General features: G+C 35.3%; 1 protein-coding gene across 2 annotated transcripts; it reads left to right on the top strand.

The window, feature by feature from the left end:
• Window positions 1–2,545: 2,545 nt before the first annotated feature.
• On the top strand, window positions 2,546–23,434 carry LOC142326482 (NEDD8 ultimate buster 1-like). 2 transcript variants are annotated; one of them, XM_075369060.1, is made up of 4 exons: window positions 2,546–3,072; window positions 12,385–12,542; window positions 12,697–12,893; window positions 17,409–17,561. In XM_075369060.1, the coding sequence occupies exons 2-4, from the start codon at window positions 12,451–12,453 to the stop codon at window positions 17,426–17,428; spliced, it is 309 nt and encodes a 102-aa protein (XP_075225175.1). In that variant the 5' UTR covers window positions 2,546–3,072; window positions 12,385–12,450; the 3' UTR covers window positions 17,429–17,561. The 2 variants fall into 2 exon arrangements, with proteins under 2 accessions (XP_075225175.1, XP_075225176.1); XM_075369061.1 differs by lacking the exons at window positions 2,546–3,072; window positions 12,385–12,542 and adding an exon at window positions 23,224–23,434 and having other exon boundaries at window positions 12,759–12,893; window positions 17,409–17,569.
• Window positions 23,435–24,624: the final 1,190 nt, after the last annotated feature.

The following is a 24,624-nucleotide window of genomic DNA, read 5'->3' as shown; positions in this document are numbered from 1 at the left end:
AACCTTATAAAAATTCCTCTTACTATGTTGCCGCTTAGGTGAATAAATTTTTGTTTAAAATCAGGCTTATTGAGAATCGCTGTTTATCCTTTAAGATATAGGTAAACTTTGAAAAATATTATCCCGCAGCAGTGCAAGTTAATATTGCTAGTCGTACTGCCTTAACTTTATTTAAATCCAGGAATTAAAAAAAAAATCCCTTTCGGCACGCCGGAAGGCGGAGGTAGATTTCACCGGTGCTAAGTAAAAAGAAAAAAAGATTTCCTTCCTCCTTAAAGTTAAGAAAAACTTCAAATTTACTCGATACGACAACGGATGCATGTGAAAAAAAGTTTCACATGTTTAGCATACGACAGCCCCTTTTTTTACAATTGCAGCAAGATTTTGGTCTGCCTTGCCGTAAGGGTTGGTCATATCAAAAATTATTTCAGTTAAAGTTTTAGGTAATGTTTAGAGGACTAACGACCACTTTAAACCGATTCGACACAGCCTATTAAGGGAGGTATGATTCTTTTTTGTCTTCGAACCCCCATTTTTTCCACCCCCTAGGCCGACGGTTGCTGACATCAAATTTATATAAGTTTTAAGCCCTTATCCAAAGAATAGTAGGATCTTTAAACGAATTCGATATTTTACTTAATAAGAAAGTTGTAGCGATATAACTTTCCCGAAAAAGGTTTTCCCACTTCCACCCTCACGGTCCGATTTTGGCCATTCGACTGAGATTTTGGGACGAGTTATTTTTAATAAACAATTTGAAAGTGATTGCGGCAGTTATCCTGTCCACAAGAAACTGAAATATAACATGTATAAATGTATTTTAAACTTTTGAGCTGACAGTGGTTTTGGAGTCTGCGGGATGTGAAACGCGAAGATATACAGAAATTTTTCGGATGTCGAATCATTGTACCCGTTACAGTACCTAAAAAAGAATAAACATATGAAATAACTACTATTTAGTAAACGAAAGCATCGTAAACAAGTAATATATTTTATTTTTATTCATTACTGTACACCGATGATATAATTATTTTTCGAAATTATTAATTAATATTTAATTTTTTCATCCCAATTTCAACAATATACATGTAACATAACTTAAATTAGCTTTTTAATTATTAGATTTACGATAATTTACATTTAAGTTCATAGAATCTTTTTTTTTATGGACGGGCGAAGAATAACAAAAAAAAATTACTAATACGTATTACAATAAAATTAAAATTAATTATAAAATCGACAAATAATAAAAGTAATAATTAAAATTGCTAACAAGCAGTGACAGCGACTTACAAATTCAAAAAGTAACAATTCAGAAATTATACAAATGAAAAAAGTAAAAAAAGTAATTAATCAAAGCTAATATTATATTAATGAATGCAATTGAATCAAGAAATGAAAAAAAAAAATTAAAGTAATCAGCTGAAATAATAAAAAAAAACTCCCGTTCAAGTTCAAATATAGTAAATAATTAAATTAATTATTTAATTAGAAGAGAGAGTGCTAATTTGTTCCCATTCTCTAAGTGCACTTGTTGCAATTCGGAACAAAAACATTAAGGATGTCTTAATTTCAAACATCCTGTCCATTTTATACGTTTTAAATCAACGAGGACAGCGATGCATATTTGTATGGACTCCAGGGCATGCTGGTGTTACAGGTAATGAGAGCGCAGACGAAGCAGCCAGAAAGGCAACAGTCTGCGATGATTTGGATGCATTTCCTGTAAGAGTGGCAGACGTTAAAAATTGTCTAACTAACGTAGTAAAAGAACAAGTGGAATACTGAGTGGAGGAGTTTAAATACAAAATTAAACTCGGTGAAAACTTCTCCATATAAATGGAAAAGCGACGTGAAGTTGACTCGCCGAGAACAAGTAGCTGTGACCAGACTTAGAATCGGTCACACGCGATTAACAAATTCATATTTGTTAACCGGCGATGAGAGACCGATGTGCGGTGTTTGCAATAAAACACTTACAATTAAGCATCTAATAGAAGAGCGTACAATATATGAGGACCTCAGAAAGAGGTTCCGTCTAAGAAATTATATTACTACGTTGAACCTACGAGAACTACGTTGGTTGAACCGTTGCGTTATATATCGTCTCACCCTTCAAAAATTTTCAAAAACCCGAAAATGGTTTTTAGATATTTATCTGAACAGTATTTGCAAGCTCCAATCTAGTGAATATCGTGTTTAGTATAGTCGGGAATGGGGAAAATTTGTAATAAGTGTTAAGTGTAATAATTTTGAAAAAATCTAGAAATTGTTTCTTTTTTTTTAGATATGTACATGAAAATTAAGCACTCCAAAACTCAAGTTGATATCTTCATCTCTTACCAAAAAGTTAAAAAAAAAAATAACAGCCGTTTTTGAAAAAAAATTCAAAATCAATTTTAACTCTTTAAACTTGTAATTTCGAAAAATCTAGATGTTAGCTTTTAGATATTCATATGAAAATTAGACGAATCAAAAATCAAGTTGATACCTTAATTTATTACCAAGAAATTATAAAAAAGTAAATTTCATTGTTATTACATTTGAAACATAAACACTCTGAATTTCAAAAAATTATTTCTTAGTGTGCTCTTCCTAAGAAGAACGTGCATTAATTAAAATTTTCAATAATTTATCTTTAGTAGTTTTTACTGGGCGTTAATGATGAATCAATCGATTAGGTACAGTCAATGTTTTACAGATACAGATATTATTTATATGGTAAATGAAAATTGTTTTCCAAAATAATAATAATAATAAATAAATAAATAATTTTTAGTTAAATATATTACAAAAATTAATTTTTATTGAATAATTTAATAATTATTTGACCTCTTGAAAAAAAGATTTATTAATTTAAAAATATAATTTTATTTTCCTTCTCTTGAAATAAAGTAATAAAAACAATTTGTTATGTACATCTGGAACTCGGCTAACAAGATGAGTCAACAGTTGTATAGTTAAGAACGAAGATGACCGATTGTACGCGGAAGGGAACGAATGTAACAAACAGCCGACTCGGTCTAGTTAGTCATCGCTGGATATACAACGAAGTACGTGTAGTTAAATAAGGTACGTTTATTGATATATATATATATATATATATATATATATATATATATATATATATATATATATATTTCATAATTTCAACTCTTCTATTTTTTTTTGTTTGTTAATATTTAAAGGTTTTTTTTATTGTAACAGTAAGATGTACACTTTTTTGTCTGTATTTCATGATGTGTATGTTGCGCGTGTTTATGTGTGTGTGTGTGTGTGTGTGCGCGCGCGCGTCCACGTGTGTATATAGTCAAAAATCAAATTATTTATACTACTTATTTGTTGTATCCCCAACTATTACTTTGAATACCCCCCGGAACTGAGTACGCGTACACCACTTTCGAGACCACTGCTCTAAAGCTGTGGTGAAGAAAGAAATTATGGTAATAAGTCAAAAAATGTGGTATGGGTTATTTCACATTTCTTTACGTTTCATCACCCAGGAACCCCAGAAAACCTAATTAACTGTTGCGGGGAGGGGGGGTAATGTTCATACGTATATCAGTGCGTCTGTTGGCGTGTCGGAAGCTTAATAATTTTTGAATGGATAAATAGAGTTTGATGAAATTTTGTATAGAGATTCGTATGTCAGAGAATTTATTGGTAGAAGTTTTGGATCAACACCTCCGATGTGGAGTGGGTGTGCGGGGGCGGGGGGTTGAGGGTTCATTTTTCAAAATTTTGTAAACATAATGACACCGCTTTATAATAATTTCAGTACTTACGTGAGCGCAAGTATTTGTAAAATATATGCCATATTTTAAAAATTTTGCCGCAGAAATCGAAGAAAGGCCGAATTCTCGGTCTTCCGAAAAAAATACGCCGATGCAGAGGGCATAGGCATCACCGGGGCGGCCGTACGGTCTAAATGGCGTCGGTCCCGGTCGAATAGCTTCGATGCTGGCTGACATATACTTGTTTACGTCAATTTTCGTTTCGGCCGAATTCTCGGTTTTCCGAAAAATATACGCCGATACAGAGGGCATAGGCATCACCGGGGGGGCCGTACGGTCTAAATGGCGTCGGTCCCCGGTCGAATAGCTTCGATCCTGGCTGACATATACTCGTTTACGTCAATTTTCGTTTCGGCCGAATTCTCGGTTTTCCGTAAAAAAATACGCCGATACAGAGGGCATAGGCATCACCGGGGCGGCCGTACGGTCTAAATGGCGTCGGTCCCGGTCGAATAGCTTCGATGCTGGCTGACATATACTTCTTTACGTCAATTTTCGTTTCGGCCGAATTCCCGGTTTTCGAAAAAATACGCCGATACAGAGGACATAGGCATCACCGGGGCGGCCGTACGATCTAAATGGCGTCGGTCCCCGGTCGAATAGCTTCGATCCTGGCTGACATATACTCGAATTCGTCAATTTTCGTTTCGGCCGAATTCTCGGTTTTCCGTAAAAAAATACGCCGATACAGAGGGCATAGGCATCACCGGGGCGGCCGTACGGTCTAAATGGCGTCGGTCCCGGTCGAATAGCTTCGATGCTGGCTGACATATACTTCTTTACGTCAATTTTCGTTTCGGCCGAATTCCCGGTTTTCGAAAAAAATACGCCGATACAGAGGACATAGGCATCACCGGGGCGGCCGTACGATCTAAATGGCGTCGGTCCCCGGTCGAATAGCTTCGATCCTGGCTGACATATACTCGAATTCGTCAATTTTCGTTTCGGCCGAATTCTCGGTTTTCCGTAAAAAAATACGCCGATACAGAGGGCATAGGCATCACCGGGGCGGCCGTACGGTCTAAATGGCGTCGGTCCCGGTCGAATAGCTTCGATGCTGGCTGACATATACTTCTTTACGTCAATTTTCGTTTCGGCCGAATTCCCGGTTTTCGAAAAAAATACGCCGATACAGAGGACATAGGCATCACCGGGGCGGCCGTACGGTCTAAATGGCGTCGGTCCCCGGTCGAATAGCTTCGATCCTGGCTGACATATACTCGTTTACGTCAATTTTCGTTTCGGCCGAATTCTCGGTTTTCCGTAAAAAAATACGCCGATACAGAGGGCATAGGCATCACCGGGGCGGCCGTACGGTCTAAATGGCGTCGGTCCCGGTCGAATAGCTTCGATGCTGGCTGACATATACTTCTTTACGTCAATTTTCGTTTCGGCCGAATTCCCGGTTTTCGAAAAAAATACGCCGATACAGAGGACATAGGCATCACCGGGGCGGCCGTACGATCTAAATGGCGTCGGTCCCCGGTCGAATAGCTTCGATCCTGGCTGACATATACTCGAATTCGTCAATTTTCGTTTCGGCCGAATTCTCGGTTTTCCGAAAAATATACGCCGATACAGAGGGCATAGGCATCACCGGGGGGGCCGTACGGTCTAAATGGCGTCGGTCCCCGGTCGAATAGCTTCGATCCTGGCTGACATATACTCGTTTACGTCAATTTTCGTTTCGGCCGAATTCTCGGTTTTCCGTAAAAAAATACGCCGATACAGAGGGCATAGGCATCACCGGGGCGGCCGTACGGTCTAAATGGCGTCGGTCCCGGTCGAATAGCTTCGATGCTGGCTGACATATACTTCTTTACGTCAATTTTCGTTTCGGCCGAATTCTCGGTTTTCCGTAAAAAAATACGCCGATACAGAGGGCATAGGCATCACCGGGGCGGCCGTACGGTCTAAATGGCGTCGGTCCCCGGTCGAATAGCTTCGATCCTGGCTGACATATACTCGAATTCGTCAATTTTCGTTTCGGCCGAATTCTCGGTTTTCCGAAAAATATACGCCGATACAGAGGGCATAGGCATCACCGGGGGGGCCGTACGGTCTAAATGGCGTCGGTCCCCGGTCGAATAGCTTCGATCCTGGCTGACATATACTCGTTTACGTCAATTTTCGTTTCGGCCGAATTCTCGGTTTTCCGTAAAAAAATACGCCGATACAGAGGGCATAGGCATCACCGGGGCGGCCGTACGGTCTAAATGGCGTCGGTCCCCGGTCGAATAGCTTCGATCCTGGCTGACATATACTTCTTTACGTCAATTTTCGTTTCGGCCGAATTCCCGGTTTTCGAAAAAAATACGCCGATACAGAGGACATAGGCATCACCGGGGCGGCCGTACGATCTAAATGGCGTCGGTCCCCGGTCGAATAGCTTCGATCCTGGCTGACATATACTCGAATTCGTCAATTTTCGTTTCGGCCGAATTCTCGGTTTTCCGAAAAATATACGCCGATACAGAGGGCATAGGCATCACCGGGGGGGCCGTACGGTCTAAATGGCGTCGGTCCCCGGTCGAATAGCTTCGATCCTGGCTGACATATACTCGTTTACGTCAATTTTCGTTTCGGCCGAATTCTCGGTTTTCCGTAAAAAAATACGCCGATACAGAGGGCATAGGCATCACCGGGGCGGCCGTACGGTCTAAATGGCGTCGGTCCCGGTCGAATAGCTTCGATGCTGGCTGACATATACTTCTTTACGTCAATTTTCGTTTCGGCCGAATTCTCGGTTTTCCGTAAAAAAATACGCCGATACAGAGGGCATAGGCATCACCGGGGCGGCCGTACGGTCTAAATGGCGTCGGTCCCCGGTCGAATAGCTTCGATCCTGGCTGACATATACTCGAATTCGTCAATTTTCGTTTCGGCCGAATTCTCGGTTTTCCGAAAAATATACGCCGATACAGAGGGCATAGGCATCACCGGGGCGGCCGTACGGTCTAAATGGCGTCGGTCCCCGGTCGAATAGCTTCGATCCTGGCTGACATATACTCGTTTACGTCAATTTTCGTTTCGGCCGAATTCTCGGTTTTCCGTAAAAAAATACGCCGATACAGAGGGCATAGGCATCACCGGGGCGGCCGTACGGTCTAAATGGCGTCGGTCCCCGGTCGAATAGCTTCGATCCTGGCTGACATATACTCGTTTACGTCAATTTTCGTTTCGGCCGAATTCTCGGTTTTCCGAAAAAAAATACGCCGATACAGAGGGCATAGGCATCACCGGGGCGGCCGTACGATCTAAATGGCGTCGCTCCCGGTCGAGTAGCTTCGATTCTGGCTGACATATACTCGTTTACGTCAATTTTCGTTTCGGCCGAATTCTCGGTTTTCCGAATAAAATACGCCGATACGGAGGGCATAGGCATCACCGGGGGGGCCGTACGGTCTAAATGGCGTCGGTCCCCGGTCGAATAGCTTCAATCCTGGCTGACATATACTCGAATTCGTCAATTTTCGTTTCGGCCGAATTCTCGGTTTTCCGAAAAATATACGCCGATACAGAGGGCATAGGCATCACCGGGGGGGCCGTACGGTCTAAATGGCGTCGGTCCCCGGTCGAATAGCTTCGATCCTGGCTGACATATACTCGAATTCGTCAATTTTCGTTTCGGCCGAATTCTCGGTTTTCCGAAAAATATACGCCGATACAGAGGGCATAGGCATCACCGGGGGGGCCGTACGGTCTAAATGGCGTCGGTCCCCGGTCGAATAGCTTCGATCCTGGCTGACATATACTCGAATTCGTCAATTTTCGTTTCGGCCGAATTCTCGGTTTTCCGAAAATTATACGCCGATACAGAGGGCATAGGCATCACCGGGGGGGCCGTACGGTCTAAATGGCGTCGGTCCCCGGTCGAATAGCTTCGATCCTGGCTGACATATACTCGAATTCGTCAATTTTCGTTTCGGCCGAATTCTCGGTTTTCCGAAAAATATACGCCGATACAGAGGGCATAGGCATCACCGGGGGGGCCGTACGGTCTAAATGGCGTCGGTCCCCGGTCGAATAGCTTCGATCCTGGCTGACATATACTCGTTTACGTCAATTTTCGTTTCGGCCGAATTCTCGGTTTTCCGAAAAAAAATACGCCGATACAGAGGGCATAGGCATCACCGGGGCGGCCGTACGATCTAAATGGCGTCGCTCCCGGTCGAATAGCTTCGATTCTGGCTGACATATACTCGTTTACGTCAATTTTCGTTTCGGCCGAATTCTCGGTTTTCCGAATAAAATACGCCGATACGGAGGGCATAGGCATCACCGGGGGGGCCGTACGGTCTAAATGGCGTCGGTCCCCGGTCGAATAGCTTCGATCCTGGCTGACATATACTCGAATTCGTCAATTTTCGTTTCGGCCGAATTCTCGGTTTTCCGAAAAATATACGCCGATACAGAGGGCATAGGCATCACCGGGGGGGGGGGGGGGGCGTGATGTGTATGTTGCGCGTGTTTATGTGTGTGTGTGTGTGTGCGCGCGCGCGTCCACGTGTGTATATAGTAAAAAATCAAATTATTTATACTACTTATTTGTTGTATCCCCAACTATTACTTTGCATACCCCCCGGAACTGAGTACGCGTACACCACTTTCGAGACCACTGCTCTAAAGCTGTGGTGAAGAAAGAAATTATGGTAATAAGTCAAAAAATGTGGTATGGGTTATTTCACATTTCTTTACGTTTCATCACCCAGGAACCCCAGAAAACCTAATTAACAGTTGTGGGGAGGGGGGTAATGTTCATACGTATATCAGTGCGTCTGTTGGCGTGTCGGAAGCTTAATAATTTTTGAATGGATAAATAGAGTTTGATGAAATTTTGTATAGAGATTCGTATGTTAGAGAATTTATTGGTAGAAGTTTTGCATCAACACCTCCGATGTGGAGGGGGTGTGCGGGGGCGGGGGGTTGAGGGTTCATTTTTCAAAATTTTGTAAACATAATGACACCGCTTTATAATAATTTCAGTACTTACGTGAGCGCAAGTATTTGTAAAATATATGCCATATTTTAAAAATTTTGCCGCAGAAATCGAAGAAAGGCCGAATTCTCGGTCTTCCGAAAAAAATACGCCGATGCAGAGGGCATAGGCATCACCGGGGCGGCCGTACGGTCTAAATGGCGTCGGTCCCGGTCGAATAGCTTCGATGCTGGCTGACATATACTTGTTTACGTCAATTTTCGTTTCGGCCGAATTCTTGGTTTTCCGAAAAAAATACGCCGATACAGAGGACATAGGCATCACCGAAGGGGCCGTACGGTCTAAATGGCGTCGGTCCCGGTCGAATAGCTTCGATCCTGGCTGACATATACTCGATTACGTCAATTTTCGTTTCGGCCGAATTCTCGGTCTTCCGAAAAAAATACGCCGATGCAAAGGGCATAGGCATCACCGGGGCGGCCGTACGGTCTAAATGGCGTCGGTCCCGGTCGAATAGCTTCGATCCTGGCTTACATATACTTGTTTACGTCAATTTTCGTTTTGGCCGAATTCTTGGTTTTCCGAAAAAAATACGCCGATACAGAGGGCATAGGCATCACCGGGGGGGCCGGACGGTCGATATGGCTTCGGTCCCGGTCGAATAGCTTCGATCCTGGCTGACATATACTCGATTACGTCAATTTTCGTTTCGGCCGAATTTTCGGTCTTCCGAAAAAAATACGCCGATGCAGAAGGCATAGGCACCACCGGGGGGGGCCGGACGGTCTAAATGGCGTCGACAAGATGTTTCTCTAGCGCTGAGCCACTTCACTTCTCTTCTGCCATTTCCACTCACCTAAATCATCATTTCCCTGAGAAATTGAATTGTCATAGAAGTCCATGTTCCTAGTCTCCAAGATCACCTGATCTGACACCTTTAGATTTTTGTGTCTGGGAATGGATGAAAAATATTATATACAAAACAAAAATACGTTCTCGTGAGGAATTAATTGTCCACATTATGGATGCCACTGAACAACTTAAGGGCAGTCCTGAACAACTAAAAATCGATACAAAAGCGTGCCAGGAATCGTGTTGAAAATGGTGTGTTTTATTTTTGAACATTTACTGTAAACTTGTATGTATAATCCACATTGGTCTAGTGAACTATTTCTAAATAAAATTTGAATTTTTCTACCTTTTTTTTGTTTTATTCAACTTATTTTACAATATTTTATTCAGAATGAAATTCTCAACAAGTTTTTCTTAAAAGTTTTATGTGTTTATTATCCATTTAAAAAAGTTATACGCCAAGTATAAAAAACAGGGTTTTACCCCAATTTATTGGTATTCACCGTAGATTTCTCAAAAACTACTGCATATACAGTGCAGTAGTTTCTACTATTACTCTTCTAGGACCTATTTTATTCAATTTTTCCAGTCAAAAACCGATAAGAAATCACTAATTCTGCCACTTAATTAACATCTTAAAAATCTCAGTATGACCTCATTTCATCAGGGTATAACTGAATATATACGAGGTGCGACAATAAAGTAATGAGACTGATCTTTGACCTTGGTCTATAAGCTACTTCTAGTCCAAGCGGCACATTGATGCAACTGCTCAGTCGTGAGTTGTGCTGTAATAAATGAACACGTGTTTGTGTCTCTCGTCACAGAAATGAAACCGCAAAATATTGCGCAACGGTATGCCATTTCTTTTTGCGTTAAATCGAGTGAAAACACGACGACAACTTATGATAAGCTTCAGAAGGCTTTTGGAGAGGAGGTTATGTCAAGAGCTCAAGTTTTTCGGTGGCATAAAATTTTTAGTGAAGGCAGAACGAATGTTGAAGATGAAGACCGCAGTGGACGACCATCAACTTCACGGACAGATGTCAACTTGACCAGGGTGCGTGAAATCGTACGATCTGATCGAAGATTATCCGTGAAAATGATCGCAGAAGAACTCAACATCAATCGAGAAACGGTTCGTCTAATATTAACTGAAGATCTTGGTATGAGAAAGATTTGTGCAAAAATGGTCCCCAAAAAGTCATACAACAACAGCGAGAAACACGGAAAAATGTGGCAGCCGATCTGTTAGAGCAAACGGAAATCAATTCAGATTTGTTGAGCCGTGTTATCACTGGTGATGATTGTTGGGTTTTTCAATACGATCCAGAAACAAAACGCCAAAGTTTGCGATGGTGCTCAAAGGGATCACCCAGACCAAAAAAAGCTCGCATTTCAAAGTTAAAAGTGAAACGCATGCTTGTGTGCTTCTTCGATTCCAAGGGAATTGTTCATAAAGAGCGGGTGCCTCCTGAACAAACAGTTAACCGATAATCTACAAAGAAATTTTAGTTCTTCGCGTCCGTGCCAACATTGCTGATAATTGGATTCTGCATCACGATAATGCGCCATCCCATACTGCTCTGTCAGTACAGCAGTTTTTAACCTCAAAACTAATTTCAGTACTACCACGCCACCTTATTCACCAGATATCGCTCTGTGCGACTTTTTTCTATTTCTAAGAGTCAAAATGGCGGTCAAGGGACACCATTTTCAAACAACACAAGATGTCCAAAAAGCTGTGATGAGGGTCTTGGAGGATATTACAGAAGATGAGTTCCACAAATGTTACCATCAATGGCAGAAGCGCTGGAATAAGTATGTGCAATCAGAAGGAAACTACTTTGAAGGAGACAACACTAAACATGACTAAAACAGTAAGCAACATTTTTTTCACATCATTCTCATTACTTTATTGTCGCACCTCGTATATATAGATTAAATGTACACAATTGAAAGTCTGATAAAACATGAACATTAAAACAATAAAACAAAATGAACATTACAGAACTTCACAAAATATAACCTTCCCCTTTTTCCCTTTCCTTTTCCCATTTTCCATTTTACCTATTTTCATTTTTACCATATTCCCTTTCACTTTCTCCCATTTCCCCTCTTTTCTGCCCATTCCTTCCCCCATTTATATTCTCCTTGTTTTCCTTTCCCCTTTTCTTTTGTCTCCCTTCCCCTTTCTGTTTTCTTTTCCCATTTTTTCCTTTTCAATTTTCCCCTTTTTTTTCTTTTATCTTTTTCAATTTTTCCTGTTTCCAATTTTTGCCTTTCTCACTTTTCCCCACCCATAAATTGTTCCAGTAGTTTTTTAGTCTATAGCACACACGTATCAGAAACATTGAAATGGAATCGTAAAATATAGTAGGTATCGTGTGTATTGCTTTTACATCCAACAGATAGCAATGTTTTTCAAAAAAAGTATGTTTTTACCTGTCTCAGGTGTGACATCTTAGGTATATAAAAACACGCACATATTCGAATGCAGTGTGTCAAAATTTCAAAGCAATCGGTGAAGAACTTTCGGAGATTGAAAATTTTGAACAAAGTAACATTTACATTTTTATTTATATAATAGAATAGGTTATGAAAGTCCTGGGAGAACTTCATGTTCCATTCTGTTATAAAAGATGTAATTCTAATTTTATTTCTATTACTAAATGAAAGAACTACTGTACTCTCCATAGTAAATTGTATTTATATAAAGTAATAGGTTGTTAATAAAAGTATTATAAAATTTAATAATAAATAAAAATTTTCTTTATTGTTTTTATTAATTTGTAACAGATAACTGACCAGGTTGGTAAAACTCTTGTTCTTCCACATAAAGAGAAAAAAGCTTTGTTATCAGCAATGGCACTACATGAAAAAGGAAAAGCTGCTCTTAAAAAGGATGAATTTGCTCTTGCACTCATATTTCTACTCGAAGCAGTTAAGGAATTTAGGTTGGTTGTCATTTATTAACTAAATAATAATTAGTAGTAATATTCTAGTAAATATAGTAAATGGACAGAATATTATATAAATATTTATTGTTTATTAAATGTTATATAAAAAACAAAAATAAACTGTTTATAATTATGTATATTTATTTTACAGTTCTTGTAATTCTCAGCTGCTGAATTCTGTTGATAATTATGCATTACTTAATTTGGATATTGCATGGTGTTATCTTTGTTTGAAAAATGTTACCCAGTTACCAGACGCTGAAGAAAGATTGAAAATATGCGAATCAAAATTCAGATATAGTTATGGACCTAACTTGGAAAGAGTTGTAGCTTTAAAAGGAAGTTCTGGTAAGTTGATTAGTTTAATACTAGAACAAGGTAGATCATTCTATCTATTCAATGATTATTTCATAAAGGTATACTTAAGTAGATGAAGGAAACCCAGCCTCATCCAAATTGTATTATAGTCGCCGATTACAATTATTGTGTAACTCCCAGATTGGAAATGGAAGTCACTGGAATAGGGTTGAGAGATATCTTTGTACATATCCGACTGAAAAAAATTTGATCTAGACACCACATGACTTCCTTGTATGCCTACTAAATTACATATATACATTTTTTTAAATGAAAAATGCATAAAATTTTATTTCATTAATAACTTCTCTTTTTTTTATTGTTATTATTGAATTATTATTTATTATATTTTTTTTTACGATCAGATATTAATAATTATTAATAAATCAATATATTTAAATTAAAATAAAAAGTTAAAAAATTGGAGATGAAGTCTGATTCAAACTGATGTGCCTTCCCCTTTTAAGATCCAAATATTTCATTAATTAAAATTTAATTTGACTATAACTCTGGAACCAATGGAAATAACCCCAAAATCCAATTTTTTTGGGGATTTTGGGCTTTTTTGGACACTTTCAGTCAATTGCAATCAAAAGGGGAGGGGTGCACAACTAGATGTTACTACAGACCTAAATCCAAAATTTCAACATCATACAGCTAATCATTTTTGAGTTATGCGAAATACATATGTATGTACAGACATCATGCCAAAACTAGTCAAAATGGATTCAGGGATGATCAAAATGGATATTTTTGTTGAATTCTGAAAACTGAAATTTTTTGCAATCACAATACTTCCTTTACTTCGTACAAGGAAATAAAAAATAAATTATAAAATAAGGGTTTGAGGAGTGATATCAAATACCCTCTAGCAAGAAATGTATACTTCTTAAAGATGACAATAGGCAGCATATATATATGTTTTTTACTCAGAAATTAAAGTTTAGAAGCATGAAACATACTCAGGATTTCCTAAGGAAACTCCTTATCTATAATTGTAGTGACGTGTGAAAGGAAGTAATGTATAAGTTGTGTCAGTGCAATAGTTTCTGAAAACTTTATTATTGATGATGATTATTAAGCAGTTAAAAAGTGCACTTATCTTTTTTTATAGATTGTCTGCATTTTCCTCTTGGTAATTTTTTTCAAAAACAGTTTAGAAATGTTAATTTTTCTGGTAGTCAGCCCTCTTGTTTTTAATATTTATTTGATTTAGCTTTAAAAACTTAGGATTTTTTTAAACCTGCTTATATTAATGTTTTAAATTATTCTGTAGAGAAAAAATATTTCTGAGGCTTATCATTAATTTAATCATAAAAAGTATGTCCACCAAAGAGGTGATTTAAATGCCAAATATAATCGGTTAAATTTTGAAATAAAATGTTTTTTTTTCTAAGAGATTCTGATTCAACAATTGACCTGGATCATCAAATAAAATTTTGTTTTTTTTTAAATAACCTGTGTTTTTATAAACATACCAATATTTTTGTAGTAAATATTTGTATAAATATTGAATATTTATATCTTCTGTAACTATAAAGCAACTTGTCCTAACTGGCTGATTCATTAACACCTAGTAAAAACTACTGAAGATAAATTAATGAAAATTTGTATATTGATTTTTTTAAATTCCAAGTTTAAAGGGTTGAAATGGAGTATCAATGAAATTTACAATTTTTTTTTTTAATTTTCAGTAACAAATGATAACAACTTGATTTTTAGTGTGTCTAATCTTCATGTGAATGTTTTAAAGCTAATTTTTAGATTTTTTAATCTCCATGTTAAAGGGTTAAAATGGATTTAAAATTTATTTTTGAAGAGCCTTTTTTTTTATTGTACTTTCTTGGTAACAAATGAAGAAATCAACCAGATTTTTTGTGTGTAAATTTTATGTAAATATCTAAAATCCAATTCTAGATTTTACAAAATTCAATCTTGAAGTAGTAACGAAAAGTGAAAAATGTTTTGACAATTCTTGCAAATTTTTCTCATTTCCAACTATACTAAACAAGATATTCACTAGACTGGGTCTTGCAAATACTCTTAAGATAAATATCTAAAAATCACTTTCAGGTTTTTTAGAATTTCGAGTTTTTAAGAGGTGCGATTGTGTACGATGTGGTGATTTAACCAACACAGCCACTGTTATTGTATGTGTAACACAACTGGCTGCATCTGCTTCCAGTTACTTGACTAAAAAACAAAAAAAAAATAAAATCAATTAAGAAATTAGAAATGAAGTGTGGTCATATCTATTGGTGTTTGTTGGGTAACACTAAAAACCGAGCAAAGTAAAATTTTGCCCATATGAAGGATAGATAACCAGTTATAACTATTATTTTTAGGATGGAGGCCAACTATTTTGAAACCCACATTCTTCAGATCATTGAATGTTTTGGCCAAACTCTTTTAAGTTCTCTTAAATCCATGGCAGAATAAAATATACCTGAAAAATTTTGTCATAATTTTTTTAAAAAAATATTATGTTTTTTTTATTTTATTTTGTTAATTTCTCTTTTGTTTTAGAGAAAAAACAATTCTAGGATAGTCTATGAAAATAACAGAACTTTTTTTAATTCTTCCCTTAAAGTAGTGTCATTTATGATAAAATGTTAAAAGTAATTTTTTATTTGTAAATTTTAATAAAGTTTCCCCCATATTTTTTTTACAACATTGGTTTACCAGTCACTTGTCGTAAATAGAGATGTATTTTGTCAAAATTAAATAAAATAAAGAGTAAGACTAATTATTCTGCATTTTAGAATACAGACTATTGTCAGATTTGTTCACTTTCATCTTTTTAGGAGACTTTTTCGTCATAATTACTTCAGCAATTAGGTTTATTGCATGACCACTGAACAAACTGCTTTTTTCCCATCAGAGTAAACTTTATTAGTGTATTCTGATAACTCATGCATACATCAGAATCTTTTTTTTTTACTAATTGGTTAGTTTCAGGATTACGCACAGCAGTGTTGAATTTGTAAATGCTTACTTCATTGGTCAAGCAAAAACAAAGTAGTATTCTATTTCTACTTAACCTTTTCATAATTCATCTATGTATTTTTTCCAATTTTTACAGAATATTCCAGCAGTAACTTTTGTTGTTCTTGCTGTTAGGCAAAACAGCATTTATAATTTTTCATAAATCATTCTGTTTTAAAATCAGCACCTACATTAAATGATAGTCAGTATAATCATTGGAAGAGTGTTGATTAGGGACATTACTTACCAAGTTATTGCCTAGCAGGTACACTTTGAACATCATACTTTGCAGTTATTAATTTCATTGAATATTTATTGCAAATATTACAGTAAAATAACTGGAAAAAAACTATAAATATAGCGAAAGTAACTAATCAAAAGTCATCGGTTAATTTATATTCAGTGTCCGTACTAACAGTGGTTATAATGTTGCATACTGTAAAATTATTTTTGGCATTGATTGGATTTTTCACAATCAGTTAAAATTGACAACCTCATTTGTACTCTAATTTTAACTTTAACTTTAACATTTTAATTTTAACTTTTATTCATTTTCATTCTGCAGCTAAATCTCTTCAATTCACTACATGCATTATTAATTCTGCTGTTTATTAGCATCTTACTTTTTTATTCAGTTTTGAATCAGATTGGAAAAAAAAGATGGTTAAAATAATTTTTTTTTTTTATTTTGCAAATCCTATTTTAACTTCACTACATACTATGGTTTTATCCTTATAAAACTTTTTTGAAGCAAGAATTTATATACTGGGAAAAATTTCTATTAAGTTTATGATTTACGGGGTATTTTTTTTTTTTTTGTATATTTTCTTTTATTCTCATTTAACTTACACTTATATTAGTTATTGTAACTTAATGATTTGCCAGGGAGCTGATATTTGATACAATTCAATCTCAAAACTGGCATAGTAGTACATTATCATAATTATAAAATATGAATCAACATTTTTTTACTGGGGTTATCCTGTTATTTATAAATATTTATAAGTTTTGAAAATATTATTTTTATTTAAGTAGACAGTTAGCATGGAACATAAAATTGCAAGATTCTAACTATATATTTATTCACCTTTAAAATAAAAACCTTATTTAGTTTCACTAATTTTGTTTAGTTTTATAATCAACTAAGAAACATAATCATGAAATTTTATCATCCCTGTTACATCATTGTGTAATTTTTCTGCAAAAATAGTGTAAAGGGAATTTAAATTGTTTATGGAATTTGTATTAATGACGTAAAGGGAAAAATATAATATATTTTTCCTAATGTAAAATTTAACAAGACCTATAGCAGTTTTTAAGCAAACTACATTTTTTAATCATTTATTAAGATGTATTTACCCATTTTTATATTTTGTAATTAAAATTTTCAGAACGGTTTCATTCACCTGTCAAAATTTCCTAGCTGATTAAATTTATCTGCTGGAAAATCTTTTAACATTTTCTCATGCTATTTGTAATTATATTTATTTAAATATTTTTTTTTTTTTTTTTTTTTTTAAGAAATGAGTCAGCACTTCTAATGAGATTACATTTACTTCAAGGTATCGTTTTATTTCATCAAAATAAACATTCTGAAGCTAGAAAAATTCTTGAAGAAACACAGCATGAATTAGCTTTACTTAAAGTTGATGACACAAGCCTTTGTGAACTTGTTGAATTTGGTACGCAAGACATTTTTTTAATAATAATTATTTATTTATCTGTTACATTTATTCTTTGTTAATTAAACTAAGAAATTGAAAAAAACGATTTTATAAGATAGTTCTGTAAAATCAGGATTAATAAAACTTTGGTCACCATGATTATTTAAAATATTTTAAATTATTTTTTTTTTTTTTTTTTTTGTCTTCAGTCATTTGACTGGTTTGATGCAGCTCTCCAAGATTCCCTATCTAGTGCTAGTCGTTTCATTTCAGTATACCCTCTACATCCTACATCCCCAACAATTTGTTTTACATACTCCAAACGTGGCCTGCCTACACAATTTTTCCCTTCTACCTGTCCTTCCAATATTAAAGCGACTATTCCAGGATGCCTTAGTATGTGGCCTATAAGTCTGTCTCTTCTTTTAACTATATTTTTCCAAATGCTTCTTTCTTCATCTATTTGCCGCAATACCTCTTCATTTGTCACTTTATCCACCCATCTGATTTTTAACATTCTCCTACAGCACCACATTTCAAAAGCTTCTAATCTTTTCTTCTCAGATACTCCGATCGTCCAAGTTTCACTTCCATATAAAGCGACACTCCAAACATACACTTTCAAAAATCTTTTCCTGACATTTAAATTAATTTTTGATGTAAACAAATTATATTTCTTACTGAAGGCTCGTTTAGCTTGTGCTATTCGGCATTTTATATCGCTCCTGCTTCGTCCATCTTTAGTAATTTTACTTCCCAAATAACAAAATTCTTCTACCTCCATTATCTTTTCTCCTCCTATTTTCACATTCAGCGGTCCATCTTTGTTATTTCTACTACATTTCATTACTTTTGTATTGTTCTTGTTTATTTTCATGTGATAGTTCTTGCGTAGGACTTCATCTATGCCGTTCATTGTTTCTTCTAAATCCTTTTTACTCTCGGTTAGAATTACTATATCATCAGCAAAACGTAGCATCTTTATCTTTTCACCTTGTACTGTTACTCCGAATCTAAATTGTTCTTTAACATCATTAACTGCTAGTTCCATGTAAAGATTAAAAAGTAACGGAGATAGGGAACATCCTTGTCGGACTCCCTTTTTTATTAGGGCTTCTTTCTTATGTTCTTCAATTGTTATTTTTGCTGTTTGGTTCCTGTACATGTTAGCAATTGTTCTTCTATCTCTGTATTTGAACCCTAATTTTTTTAAAATGCTGAACATTTTATTCCAATCTACGTTATCGAAAGCCTTTTCTAGGTCTATAAACGCCAACTATGTTGATTTGTTTTTCTTTAATCTTCCTTCTACTATTAATCTGAGGCCTAAAATTGCTTCCCTTGTCCCTATACTTTTCCTGAAACCAAATTGGTCTTCTCCTAACACTTCTTCCACTCTCCTCTCAATTCTTCTGTATAAAATTCTAGTTAAGATTTTTGATGCGTGACTAGTTAAACTAATTGTTCTGTATTCTTCACATTTATCTGCCCCTGCTTTCTTTGGTATCATAACTATAACACTTTTTTTGAAGTCTGATGGAAATTCCCCATTTTCATAAATATTACACACCAGTTTGTATAATCTATCAATCGCTTCCTCACCTGCACTGCGCAGTAATTGTACAGGTATTCCGTCTATGCCAGGAGCCTTTCTGCCATTTAAATCTTTTAATGCTCTCTTAAATTCAGATCTCAGTATTGTTTCTCCCATTTCATCCTCCTCAACTTCCTCTTCTTCCTCTAACACCATTTTCTAATTCATTTCCTCCGTATAACTCTTCAATATATTCTACCCATCTATCGACTTTACCTTTCGTATTATATATTGGTGTACCATCTTTGTTTAACACATTATTAGATTTTAATTTATGTACCCCAAAATTTTCCTTAACTTTCCTGTATGCTCCGTCTATTTTACCAATGTTCATTTCTCTTTCCACTTCTGAACACTTTTCTTTAATCCACTCTTCTTTCACCAGTTTGCACTTCCTGTTTATAGCATTTCTTAATTGCCGATAGTTCCTTTTACTTTCTTCATCACTAGCATTCTTATATTTTCTACGTTCATCCATCAGCTGCAATATATCGTCTGAAACCCAAGGTTTTCTACCAGTTCTCTTTATTCCGCCTAAGTTTGCTTCTGCTGATTTAAGAATTTCCTTTTTAACATTCTCCCATTCTTCTTCTACATTTTCTACCTTATCTTTTTTACTCAGACCTCTTGCGATGTCCTCCTCAAAAATCTTCTTTACCTCCTCTTCCTCAAGCTTCTCTAAATTCCACTGATTCATCTGACACCTTTTCTTCAGGTTTTTAAACCCCAATCTACATTTCATAATCACCAAATTATGGTCGCTATCAATGTCTGCTCCAGGGTAAGTTTTGCAGTCAACGAGTTGATTTCTAAATCTTTGCTTAACCATGATATAGTCTATCTGATACCTTCCAGTATCGCCTGGCTTTTTCCAAGTGTATATTCTTCTATTATGATTTTTAAATCGGGTGTTGGCAATTACTAAATTATACTTCGTGCAAAATTCTATAAGTCGGTCCCCTCTTTCATTCCTTTTGCCCAGCCCGTATTCACCCACTATATTTCCTTCCTTGCCTTTTCCAATGCTTGCATTCCAATCTCCAACTATTATTAAATTTTCATCTCCTTTTACGTGTTTAATTGCTTCATCAATCTCTTCGTATACACACTCTACCTCATCATCATCATGGGCGCTTGCAGGCATATAGACGTTAACAATCGTTGTCGGTTTAGGTTTTGATTTTATCCTTATTACAATGATTCTATCGCTATGCGTTTTGAAATACTCTACTCTCCTCCCTATCTTCTTGTTCATCACGAAACCTACTCCTGCCTGCCCATTATTTGACGCTGAGTTAATTACTCTAAAATCACCTGACCAAAAGTCGCCTTCCTCTTCCCACCGAACCTCACTAATTCCTACTATATCCAAATTTGTCCTACCCATTTCCCTTTTTAAATTTTCTAGCCTACCAACCTTTTTTAAGCTTCTAACATTCCACGCTCCGACTCGTAGAATGTTATTTTTTAATTTTCAGGTGACCCCTTCCTTAGTAGTCCCCACCCGGAGATCCGAACGGGGGACTATTTTACCTCCGGATTTTAAATTATATATACGAAAAAGTATATTTAAAAAAAAAAAAAATTTAATGAAATGTAATATAGAATCTGGGAAACAATCGTTAAATGTATCTTACGGTTTATGAGTATTGACATACTCATAAACCATAAGATTTAACTCATAATGTAGGACGATGTGTTCTTCATGTTATGGTTTATTTTTAAATTTTGCACCATTCTATATGTATTAATGAAAAGTGATTTCAAGAGATTACAATTCTGCATAATATGACATAAAATAACCTCCATCACCCAGCACTTTGCAACTACGTGCTTCAAGCAGCCATTAACATGTCCTGTTCTTACTTACATTCCCCCAATTATTATTTTATATTAAAGGAGGTATATTTCTAATTGCAGTTAATTTATTCACCGGTGACATTTTAACAAAAGGTTACCATTGAAAAATTTAAAGGTTGTTAACTGTTTTTGGAAATTTCTCTAAAACCACCATGAATTTCTTTTTTTGTATTTTAGTAATTAATTGCTTTTAAATAGCATAAAAAAAGGCCGTTTAATGATCAGCGGTTAGATATAAACTTACAACCAAAATTCAGTTTGTTGAGAAGAGAGATACATGCTTTTTGTGATGTGTGTAAAAAAACTTTTTGGACATGGTAATATAGGCTGAAAGGCTATTGTGACTTTGCACAATAAAGCAAAGCAGTGTAATGAAATAATTAAGATAAGGAATTCTCAGCCTTTACTGAAAGCTTTTTTATCTCCCGGTGGTACTTTGACTCTACAGACTAAATCTTTGATCAACAGTTGTGAGAACGGTAGTTGTGATACATCTGTGTGTTCTTTGCCTGGATCTTCTGATCAGAGTAATAACATTTCAGCTCCAAAGGTGATACATTTGAATCGTCGACTTCATTTACGCAAATAACAAGTATTTCCTGTTCAAATTTGAAATTTGAGCCATTTAAAAGAATGGATCACTAGACATTCTCTGTCTTTATTGCAATAAAATGAATACTGTCTTGCTATCTGCAGGACAACTAAAGGAGTTGCCCTGTGACTCATAGATTCTTGAAAGAATATTTTTATGTATACTTCATGACTTTATCATGGTTATTCCAAAACGATGACTATTTGAAACCCCGCTATTACATTATGGACAAAATATTATCGAAATATTATGACTACATGAAGTTATATATTAATTTGGATTATATACCATTTGCAATTTGTTAATGGATTTCTATACTAGTTCCGCAGTGAAATCAATAATACTGAAAATTAATATTTATTTGTTTAGGTTTGAAAAATTTGTAAATCTACAGTAAAATGTATCTGATGTATAATCAGTATTCCTTATCTTTGTTGATAAGATTAATATAATTAAATATTATAATAAACTGATGTAGATGATGCATGATATGTTCACATCATTTTTATATGATGAACCTTGAGCCACGTTCCTTGCAACATGTTCATCTCCATTCTCATCTGTTTCGTACTAAACTTACAATCCCAAGAGCTCCCATTTCCATTAGACTTTCTACAATTTTTTACTTTTATAGCCTCTCTTTTATAAAACTGCTGATCCTTCTAATACTATTTTAAGCAATTCTCCTTTCATGAGACATTACAGTCAGCTTTACTATTTTTAATTGTTTTTATTATGTTCTATTCTTGTTTACTCTTCCCATAATTTCATTTTTCATTTAGTCTGTCCTTTAATCTTCTCCAATCTCTTCCATGTTCATTCTTCAAATGCTTCCTGCATTTTTCTTTTCTTTGTGTATGCTTCATATGAGGTCTACTCAGAAAATAAACAAACGTTTTTAATTACATGCCCCAGTGGAGATATTTAGTGACATGTGGTTGGCAGCATTGTGTTTCACATAATCTCCTCTGTAAGCACATGTTCTTGGATTGTTTATTTCTCATTTAGTTTTCGTGTTATTGTTATTTCAGTGCAACGTGTTTAAGTGCTGGTAGCAGTTTTTGTAAGGTGTGATTTTTTAACGATTGAACTTTTGTTTCAATGTCATAGCCATAACCAACTTTCATCTCCCATTATGATCCTTTGCATGAATGTTACATCATCATCGGGTTCTTCAAGAAGTTGCCGACAAACGTCCACTTGATGTTTTTTCTGCTGTTTGGTCATCAAATGAGGAACAAACTTTGCTGTAACTCAATGCACGTTCAATTTTTCAGTCAAAATGTCACGGCATGATCCAATTAGTAAATACCAACATGTGTAAACTCAACAACAAGTAAATAACAACATGAGAAACTGCACCCAACATTGTTTAACAACAGTTATCTATAAAACTGATTTGTTAAATGCAGCTTGGGCTGTTACATTTTTTTTATATCTACTCTACAACTATCAAATATCAGAAGTTGGTCTGTGAAATGTTTCATACGTTGTGGAATTATCAGCTTTTCAATCTCATTGAACAGAATAGTTTTGATTGAGTCCCTTGTATTAAAAACAAGCCCCCACATAATAGAAGTTACTTATACTAATAATCTATTACTTAATATTTCATATTTTTCTTAGGTTTTACTCCAGCTGAAGCCAGAATTGGTGTACGAGCTACTAATGGTTGTGTAAATTCAGCTGTCGAATATATACAAAAAAGAAGACAAGAACGGGAGGAAATTAGAGAAAAAGAAAAGTAAGTGTGATGGAAGAAGATTTTTTTCTTTTATACATTTCATTATAAAAAAACTTATTTTGCTGATATTGTTTTTTATAATATAGTACCTTAAGTAAGTATGTAGACATTACCTCTTCCTTGTATAATTAAAAGTTATAAAGTAAAGCAATCTATTAAATTTTACTTATAAAATAAGAAAGTTTCATACTTACAGTCAAAATTGGTGTTGTATGAAATCTTAATATAGAAGTTTACATAGCATACGTGCTGCTTGATAGAATATTTTAATAATGTATGCATATTATCAACAATGACAATGACAATGATAACATAGTTAAAGTTGAAGTTCAAGCTGATGTAAAGTACTTTGTTTTAAAAGAAGAGTTAGCTTCCACTTAAAAAGATTATTCCCTTTCATTTTTGACTGTAGAAAAGTGGGCTGCTGAATTTAAACATGGTCGTATATATTCCATTCAAGATGTTGAATACTCAGGACATCCCAAAAATCACTATGACTGACTAAACCATTAAAAAAATTCAGTGCCATATTAAATTTGATTGCCGACTGAAAGTACTCAACCCTAGTGTAAATAGTTTAGAAAATAAAATATAAATAGTTTAGATTGTTAAATATTAAATAGTTGAGAAGATATGAAATAAGATCAACAGCCAAAGTGACATTTAATAAAGTTGTTCTCTTAGAGCTTTCAAGTTAAAGTTAGTTTGCTGCTATTTATTAATAACTAATGACCATACCAATTCAATGAGACACTTATATGAATAATACAGTTAGTATTATTGATTAGGTCCAGGATTAATAACTGCTGTATATTGTAATATTTATGTTACAATGAAGCAGTTTTCATTATTTTTAATTTTTAATTGGGTCTTTGTTCAGATGGTCAACAGTATGTGGAATCTAGACTAGTTAAACAGTTAGAAGCGATGGGATTTTCTCGTTTTATGGCGATCGAAGCTTTAAGGCACACTAATAATGCTGTAAATGATGCAATAAATTTAATACATCAACAACCAGAGTTATTGCAAGCGACATTGTCTGGCAATATTGACAGTCCTTTTTTTAAAGAACTTATTAATCGGGTAAGCATATCGGTTTAATTCATGGTTTTTAATTATCTGCTGAATGAATAAAAACCTGTTATTTAACTTTTTTTTTTTGTTTTGAAACAATTATTGCTGCATATTGATTTCAACCTAACATTTACATTTCAGATGTCCTGATTCTTTGAACTTTTCTTTATTTCCTTTTTTTATCTATCATTCTTCAACTACTGTTTCTG

The sequence above is a fragment of the Lycorma delicatula genome, chromosome 6 (assembly GCF_047948215.1).
Source record: "Lycorma delicatula isolate Av1 chromosome 6, ASM4794821v1, whole genome shotgun sequence".
Classification (NCBI taxonomy): domain Eukaryota; kingdom Metazoa; phylum Arthropoda; class Insecta; order Hemiptera; family Fulgoridae; genus Lycorma; species Lycorma delicatula.
This window is presented reverse-complemented; position numbering and strand designations above follow the sequence as displayed.